Below are 8,879 nucleotides of genomic sequence, written 5' to 3' on the forward strand. Positions count from 1 at the left end.
TGAGAGTTCACATGATGATGTTGGTGATGACCCAGATGTACCACCCCTGAAGAGAACTGACAGCCTATTTGTAAGTTTGAATAATTATAATTAGCTGAACACTAGAGGTAAACAATATTGGTAAATAACCTAATTACGATTTCTAAAACCAATATTGTAAAAGCTCTTTCTCTGCTGTATTATTCAACAAAGAAAAACAAGTTATAGTATAGTATAACTAACACGATATTAGATAGTATAAAAGATTAGATAACTGTTCTTTCCTTCCTGCATGTTATGATGAAATTAGGTGATGCCATAGATGCAAAAACTATTATAAACATATTTGTTGACAAGATGTTTTGCCAGATGCTTTAACAGTACCTCCAAATAATCCTTCAACGTACCACATTTTAACTTCCTGCTGCTTAGGGATCTCTCAATCAAAACAATGCATAGTAAACAGAGACTTATGACTTCTGTTGTGAAGTTACATGGAATTATGGGAGTTGTAGTTTTCATTGTTAAACACATTGTTGATTAGAACGCATCTGTTTAAAGATGAGATTGCACTTAATATAAGTATATTCATGTTGTTTCGAAACATTTATTCATGCCATTCTAATAAAATAGCTGCAGCTTCCCCAACATATTTAAGTTTTTCTTGATTTTATTTGTTTCGGTAGCTGATCAGTTAGTTAGCAAGAAAGCTTACCTTAGCCAGCAACTAAACCCACAATTTTACAAGCACATGTTGATATTGCAGGTTAGCCTAGTGCTATTAACCATGGTCAAAACAATCATACCAAAAATAACTTTATGAGCATGTAACATTAAGCTGGATCAGTAAATATTGAAATGTATCATTAAATAAGGTCTCTGCTGTATTACTGTGTTGAAAGTGGCATGTAACCAATGACAAAACAATGCCTTCTGGGAGAAAGCAAGCTGTATTACGTTACTGAGTATCATTCTTTCTGTGTCATTGTATGATTTACAATTACTCTTGAATGTTTCATCTGGGTTCCCGAATTTCGATGGAAGTTAGATATACCAGCACAGATATCCGTGGGTTAGAAAATTGTTGGAAATATTTGGGATAGTGTAAGTAGACAATTCAACAGATTGCATAACAATCTTTTTTAGACATTTCAATGTAGAAATGTTACATATTGTATGTTTCATTAATTAGATTCAGTTTAATTAACTTATATTGCCCTATATTAGCCCTGTAGCTGTAAACACATCTTTGAGTGTATACAGTATGTTAAAACCTTATCCTAACCCCGTTTGGTGCGCAAAGATTTATCAGGATCAGTTACCCAGGTTTTAAGTTGGTCTTGTACAACAGAAGATTTGCATACATGTCTTCTTGCAGATAATTTAAAGTGTATGTTTCATTTCCAGCTTACCAGAGAATACCTTGAACAGATCTCTAAGATGCCTGATGGATCAGAAGCCTCTATGAGCTGCATTGAAAGCAGTTGTGATGGATATATTCCGCCAAAAAACTCAATACGTGGAAGTAGTTCAGAGGGATCTCAGGATCTTACAAACAAGGTTCCATTGGTTAAACAAAAGAAGCCAAAGAAGACGTACAAAAGAAAGACATTTGCCAGTACTAAGAGATCAGAAAGTGAACACTCTGACACAAGCCTGGAAAATGTGTCAGTACTGAAGCAGCGAAAAAGAAAAATTGGTGGCAGAGTACACAGTAAGAGGCATCATTGTCTGTACTGTCCCATGCAGTGCCATAGAATGGCAAGACATTTAGTCCGAAAACACAGCAATCAATCAGCTGTAGCAAAGGCAATCAGTTTTCCTTTGAACTCAAAAGAACGAAAACTGCATTTTCGCCTAATTCAAAATAAAGGAAACCATGCTCATAATAATGAGGTATTGAAAAATGGTAGGGGGACATTGATCCCAAGTTATCAAACTAAGGAACCAGTGAATGCAAGTGACTACATGCACTGCATTTACTGTGAAGCTTTGCTTAAAAGAAAGTCCTTATGGAGGCACGTGTCCAGGTGCAAACTTTCACGAAACTGTAGCACAACAAAACCAGGCCAAAGTCGGGTCCAATCACTCTGTGCCTTTGCACAACCCGTCCCAGATGGTGTTAGCAAAAAGGTTTGGGAGCTGACAAATGCAATGCAACAAGATGAAGTCACAAACATCATCAAAGAGGAGAAAAGCATTTTGAGATTTGGAGAACATTTGTATGTAAAGCTTGGACATGACAACACCAAACATGTGTACATTAGACAAAAAATGCGAGAAATAGGAAGACTTGTTCGACAAGCACAGAATGCTGGCAGACTGAAACATATGGAGGACTTCTATGTACCTTCCAACTTCAACTCTGTGGTTGAAGCAGTACGAGAGCTGGCTGGCTTTCATGAACACAGCAACAGCTACAAAACTCCGTCCTTGGCCTTAAAACTGGGTCATAGTCTCAAGAAGATTGCAGATATACTTCAGTGTGAAGCACAGATGGCAGAGTCTGACAATGAGGAATTTCTGAAGAATCTGGAGAGGAGCCGGAGTATTTATGAGAAAAAGTGGGATGTATGTGTGTCACCTTGTGCCCTACAGACTCTTAAAGAGGGGAGACAGACCACGAGCCTGGACCAAAACCAAATCAATCCTGAAGGTAAAGGAAGTGTTTTTATGTATTTATATATAATAATGTGTATATATATACACATTTATTTTGTATTAATGTCTTTTGTCATCTCTGCTTTTTAGAGGAAGTACCAGAGGCTGTGGAAAGCGATCTCTCAGAGACAGAGGCACAGGAGTCATCTTTCAACTCTAGGTCATCAGGTGAGTTCCACATTTAACTGTTTTCCCCTTTTCCATCCAGGGTACAAAGTTAGCACCCTCCACCAGCCAAATGCTGGTCAAATATTTGAGTGGTTGGTAAATTTTCTTTACTTACCAGCCATTCTATTGAATTTGAACATTCACAAACCATTTGGCTGGACAAAAATTTTAATTTTGTACTTACAAGCAATAGACATTAATAGCAATGGATGCTGAGTAAGCTTTAAGAGCAACCATATGCAAATGTCGTAACTTTTGGTTTTTTGTCAAAGGCTCATTGAGATCTAAAAAAAGACAGCCAATGACTGATGAGTCTGATGATGACATTGCACCCACAGGTATTCCATAAACTAGATACTTTTACATTATTTCCTTGCTTTTGAGTACAAGATTTTGTAATTTGATAAAACCTTAATTCATTTGTTAAACAGGATCTTCAACACCTAAGAGAAAAATGCTAGCTGTTGACAGTGATGATGACCCTAAAACTGGTATTTTTTCGCTGTGCTTGATATTTGTTATCACATGACTTTACGTCAGCTTTTAGCAAACTTTAGAAATTTATGATGAACAGTGCTTTCTTATTTTAACTAGGACCAGTACCCTCAACATCAAAGAAAATGGAAGCTGAGTCTGAAAGAAGTGACCCTAAAACAGGTATTTCACACACTAAATGTTAACCTTGCTATTTGTTAGTTACCTGCTTCTACAAAAAGAGTGGAATCAATGATTTATGCTAGCATTCTAATATTCTTTGATAGGGGAAAAACACCTTTTTCTTCTTAAACCAATCACAACCGTCCAATTTTAGATTTTTTTTATGATAATGACAGTCCTGCTTTCTTTATAAGACCTTGATAACATACTGTTATGCAAGGCTCTAGCTAGCTACATAAACATGAACTCAAGTTAAAGTTTTATTAAAATGTGTCACTCTACAAATCATTTTAGAGATTGAGAGGAAATTGTGCTAATAGTTTAACCTTCTGCTAATTATAACCTTTATAACTAATTATAAAGGCTTGAGAGTGTTCAGTTTCTAATACACACCTTGGCAAAGTTGAGACTGAGTTGCTTATTTTAAAATAAGCAACAGCAGTAGTTTTGTTGTTCTTCTTGACCCTAACCTACTGTACTGGGCAGTGTTATCTGCCACTGTAATACCCCTTTCACACCAAGGGATCAGTCAGGGTTATAGCCAGGTTGATTGTGTGTTTGAATGGGTTAACCCCAGGTGGGTTGAAAAAACAAAATACTGTGCTTAACTTAGTCTTCACTACGGACTTAACCATGTAGAAAACTAGGATGTTTACAGCAACAGCAGACTATTCCTTTCCCAACAGTCTGCTGGCAGTGGCCGCCCGGATGTTCACTAGTCTGCCTTTTGCAGAGCTGTAGCAGAGTTACAGGCAAAACTGCTCCTAATTGTCTTTTTTCTGTCTTGTTTCTTTAGAAACCTCAAAGAAGAGGGGTTGGTCACCTGCAGAAGTCCAAGCTGTGGAAAAAACGCTGAAAACGTTCATTGAATCTGGTAAAGTACCAGGAAAATCAAACTGTGTAGCCTGTATTAAGGCCTCCCCTGAAGCACTTAGAAGCAGAACATGGACGGCGATAAAGTTTTACGTTAAAAATCGCATAACTGCCATTCAGCGTGAAAGTTCAAGACGTTACTGACTTTCATTTTGTCTTGCATGTTGTAACTGATCATATTTTTTTTTGGAACCCAGCAAAATGTTCTTTTTTGCTACTATCAGACTCGGTTTCCTTTCTCTTTGATGTTGAGGTTACTGATCTTGTTAAAAAAAGAAATCACTGTTCATCATGAAGTTCTAAATGTTCTTTTTGCTTGGCTCCATTTGTCCTAAGTAACTGCCGACTCATCGTAGCCTCTACTGCCATGTTGTGTTGGCTGTTGTTGGTGTAGTTTAAGTGGCAGAAAAAGCCTTGGAGCTGGTACTGGACTGTCACAAAAAAAGCAAAGACCGTTTAAATAAAGGTTGTGAAAATATAAGGTTAATTTGTCCCTTTTTTACAGTAGGTCTAGGCTTTTCCCCACCAGATCCATTTTGGAAGAAAACATCAGGTATTTAAATCATTAAATTCAGTAAAAAAAAGCTTTGTAGAGCAGGTCTGTGTGTGGCATTGGGGATAGATTGACAAACATGTTTTTACTTATTAAATAAGATTATTTGTATTATTTGTACTTTCAATCATACTATTTAAAGGAGCATTGATAAACATGACAGTGAAATCAGCTTGTTTAAAGTTTGGATATGAAGGAATCTACTCTAATATGTTTCAATCTAACAAATTGCATGTCATGATTTGTGCAGTGCCAAACAGTGCTGTTGATTGTTTGCCAATACACATAACATGACTGGTCCCCAGGACGGACAAAAGTTCAGGTCTAGTCCCCAGGGGGGAACAAAATTCAGGTCTAAAATTTATTTGAGAGTGTTTGATGTTTAAAGTCATTTTTGTGTTAACAAAAAAATATAAAAAATTTAGCAGTTAAAATCATGTTTCTAGACCCTCTAGAAAGGGTGGATCCCATCAGGCTGCTGCCTGTCATTGGATCCCACGAGGTAATAAAAACGGGATGGTGTGTGTGGTGTGTGTTGTGTGTGTGTGTGTGTGGTGTGTGTGTGTGTGTGGGGTGTGTGTGGGTGTGTGTGTGTGTTGTGTGTGTGTTTGTGTGTGTGTTGTGTGTGTGTGTGTGTGTGTGTGTGCGTGTGTGTGTGTGTGTGAGAGAGAGAGAGAGAGAGAGAGTGAGAGAGAGAGAGTGTGTCATTTTGTATACTTATTGTGTGTGTGTATAAAAGAAAACAGACTTTGGGTGTCAGGATAATAACAAAGCTCAAAGAGGAAGGAATGTGGAGGAAGATAAGTTGTGTTCTTGTGCCTTTTTGTAATTCCTTTGTGTTTAGTACAATATACCATTATACTATTATAATACTGTTACAGTGAATTCCAGCTGTGGTTTAGAATGTTGTTCTAGAGGTTAACTGGGGAAGAGTCTCATATTTCTGAAGACCACAGAACCATATAATAATCAGATTTGGTGCCATTTGATGCTGAGAATTGATCACTTCCTTACTTTGGTACACTATTGTACTATAATATACAGACAATGATATACTATGACCCGTAGCTATGCAGGGTACAACATAGTGTTCATGGGAAATGTAGGATTCGTTCTACATCACTACTCCGTTACCGGCCAAATTTGCTAGTAACTTTTAAAGTCATCTGTCAAAGTTAATATTGGGTGGCTTGGCTAATTTAAAGCCACTGCTCAGATATTATATTTGATAAAACATGTAATAATTTCATCTAACTTCAGCAAAGGCAGCACGGTGCATGGTGTCCCCTCCTAAGAGTTGTTCACAATCATTTACACAGCTACACAGATTTTACCTTTAAATACAGCTGTTTGTCTTTACCAAAGAGTAGTCTGAGCTTCAGGAGGTAGACAGTGAGGATGTTTACATGCACACCAATATTCCACAATATTTAATAATTCGATACAGGTCATGTAAACAGAATATTCCGGTTGTATATTCCCATAAGGCCTTTTTCTGAATATAGCATTTTCTGATTAAGATGTGGGATATGCCGTTATTATTCACGTTTTAGAAGCATTCTTTGGACAGGTCATTTGAAATAGTTGTCTCAACCTGTTTTTTACAGAAGTTTCCGGTCTCCCGCACTGTTCATGGCTTACGGTCAGCTCTGTGCATTGCCATGGTTAACTGTACACAAACCAATCAGCCAACAGTTTGCAAGGCTGCCGACCCAGTAAGAAGGAGAAACAGCTACATTTAAACATTATCAAAGACTTGCATATCAACAGGTTTTTGGATATAGAATGAAAAAGGATAAGGAATGAAAGAGGGATGCTGTGTCCCCACGGTCCAACAAGTCCACCACCGGAAAACTAAGAAAAATGCACGGCTATGTGTAAACAGGAATATAAGATAAATATTCCCTTTCATTAGCCATGGAAACAGAAATATTAGATGAATATTCCCTTTCGTTAGCCATGGAAACAAGAATATTAGATGAATTTTCCCTTTCATTAGCCATGGCAACCGAAATATTAGATGAATGTTCCCTTTCATTAGCCATGGTAACAGGAATATTAGATGAATATTTCCTTTCATTAGCCATGGAAACAGAAATATTAAATGAATATTCCCTTTCATTAGCCATGGAAACAGGAATATTAGATTAATATACTCGTTCATTAGCCATGGAATCAGGAATATTAGATTAATATTACCTTTCATTAGCCATGTAAACAGCTTAGTCAGAAAACGGCAAAAAATATCATTATAATAAATTAATATCATGAGCGTGTAAACGTAGTCAGTGTTTAATTTTGGACTTTTGGTACAGAATGATAAACCTCAATGGAAAAAGCACTTGCTAAAACAGGAACCCTTTCAAACTGTTTAAAGTAAATAATCTCTGGTCTGAAACTGGCATAGAAATAATTCTAGGTGTGACAGTGCAGTGGATATAAAAGGTGGTTCAGGAAAAATTCTGGCCTTTTTAAACATTCAGTGACGTGGATTGATATCCTGTGGCAATGTGGTTTATAATTTTATCCACATTTTTTATTCTTCTTATTCTTATTCTTCAAACCTCCAAGTATATCCCTGGAGTATACTTGCATTTGTTTCATGCAGGTGTTCGACTGATGAGAACATGGCGTGAGGAATTTAAATAAATCTCTCCTGACCTCATCTAGCTTTAGGAGATGTTCGGTCTGGTGTGTGTCAGAGAGAAGGAATGCAGATGTGAAAACGTACATCAATGCAGGACTTTGTTTAAGGTTGTCTTATTCAGCAGGTGTGTGATAGACGGCACTGCACTGCTGACTTTAAAGGCCCTGCTGATATTATCATGACTGGGAGAAACACAGATGCATTATGGTCAAGAGAGTGTCTTTAGGGGAAAGTCCTGTTCTTACGTCAGTTTACCTAAAGTAGAAGCACTGATGTAAAAAAATCTATGTAAGCTAATAGAAAAAAAATTGCTAAAATATTTTCAGATTTTATATTTGATTCATACATACTAATGCGGGGATGAATGGGATTTCCCCCTATGTGGTCTACATACCCCTGCCTCTGGAGTTCATGCAACAATGCAATACCACTACTAATAATTGAATTTGTCACGACTGACTGAAAAGAAAGTTCTACGGCAATCAGTTTTTATGTTTGTTCATGTTTCAACCGGAGCCAGGCCCTAAAACAAGGATAGAAACCACTTCACATCCATACAGGGATAGTAGCATACAGCTGTTAAAACGTAATACAATATATGACACACTGGTTTTGGATTGGTACTCAGTATCCGCTGATAAGCAGGTTCAGGTATCAGAATTGGTACCAGGAAGCAAAAAATGATATCGGACCATCTCTAATCAAAACAGTACGAACTGGGACTTTGCCTTGGCATGTTCCAGGCAAACATTTTACTCACTCGTTATATTTCTCTATGGGCCTTTTCAAAGTGTGATTTGAGAACACTACCCTTACACAGCGGACGTCATCAGTGTGGCTCGGGACACAAGGCCATTGTGCTTAGATCTCAATGCGTCCTCGGTGCATTCACACCTGTACTCGGAGATGTCCAGTCGTGATTGGATCACCTAGGACAGATGTTAATGCCAGGTGTGAACAGGGTCTTAGAGCACTGGTTGATCAAATTTTGGGACAAACATTATAAGCACCAAACATGTATGTTGCTGTTATCACAGCAAACAATCAAACATCTGTCCAGCTTAAAGGTGCCCTGCCACCTGTATTTCATGACTTTGTGGTAATGGACTCTGTAAATTGGTTACCTTGGTTACCTTGTTTCAAGCCATTCTAGCGTTGTATAGAAAGCCTGCAGGAAGACTCAGTTCCATTTGGGCCAGGCAACATGACGTCAGACTGACCAGCTGTTTTTTCAGTGGCTAGAGCTGACAGAAGATGTAGCAGTTCATCTTCATATTCATCACATACAATACACACACACACACACACACACACACACACACACACACACACACACACACA

General features: G+C 37.7%; 1 protein-coding gene and 1 long non-coding RNA gene across 2 annotated transcripts in view; one reads left to right on the forward strand and one right to left on the reverse strand.

The window, feature by feature from the left end:
• LOC116669985 (uncharacterized) overlaps positions 1–4,673 on the forward strand; it is a gene marked incomplete at its 3' end in the record, with an annotated part of 4,785 nt that extends 112 nt beyond the window's left edge. Inside the window, 6 exon segments of the mRNA XM_032500156.1 lie at positions 1,387–2,635; positions 2,731–2,808; positions 3,081–3,146; positions 3,240–3,299; positions 3,403–3,465; positions 4,262–4,673. Of these exon segments, the coding sequence (XP_032356047.1) occupies positions 1,420–2,635; positions 2,731–2,808; positions 3,081–3,146; positions 3,240–3,299; positions 3,403–3,465; positions 4,262–4,482 (1,704 nt within the window). The 5' untranslated portion in view covers positions 1,387–1,419.
• LOC116669988 (uncharacterized) overlaps positions 1–8,879 on the reverse strand; it is a 13,773-nt gene that overhangs the window by 3,606 nt on the left and 1,288 nt on the right. The gene's annotated exons all lie outside the window — the stretch shown is intronic.

Source organism: Etheostoma spectabile, chromosome 20 (genome assembly GCF_008692095.1).
Source record: "Etheostoma spectabile isolate EspeVRDwgs_2016 chromosome 20, UIUC_Espe_1.0, whole genome shotgun sequence".
Classification (NCBI taxonomy): Eukaryota; Metazoa; Chordata; class Actinopteri; order Perciformes; family Percidae; genus Etheostoma; species Etheostoma spectabile.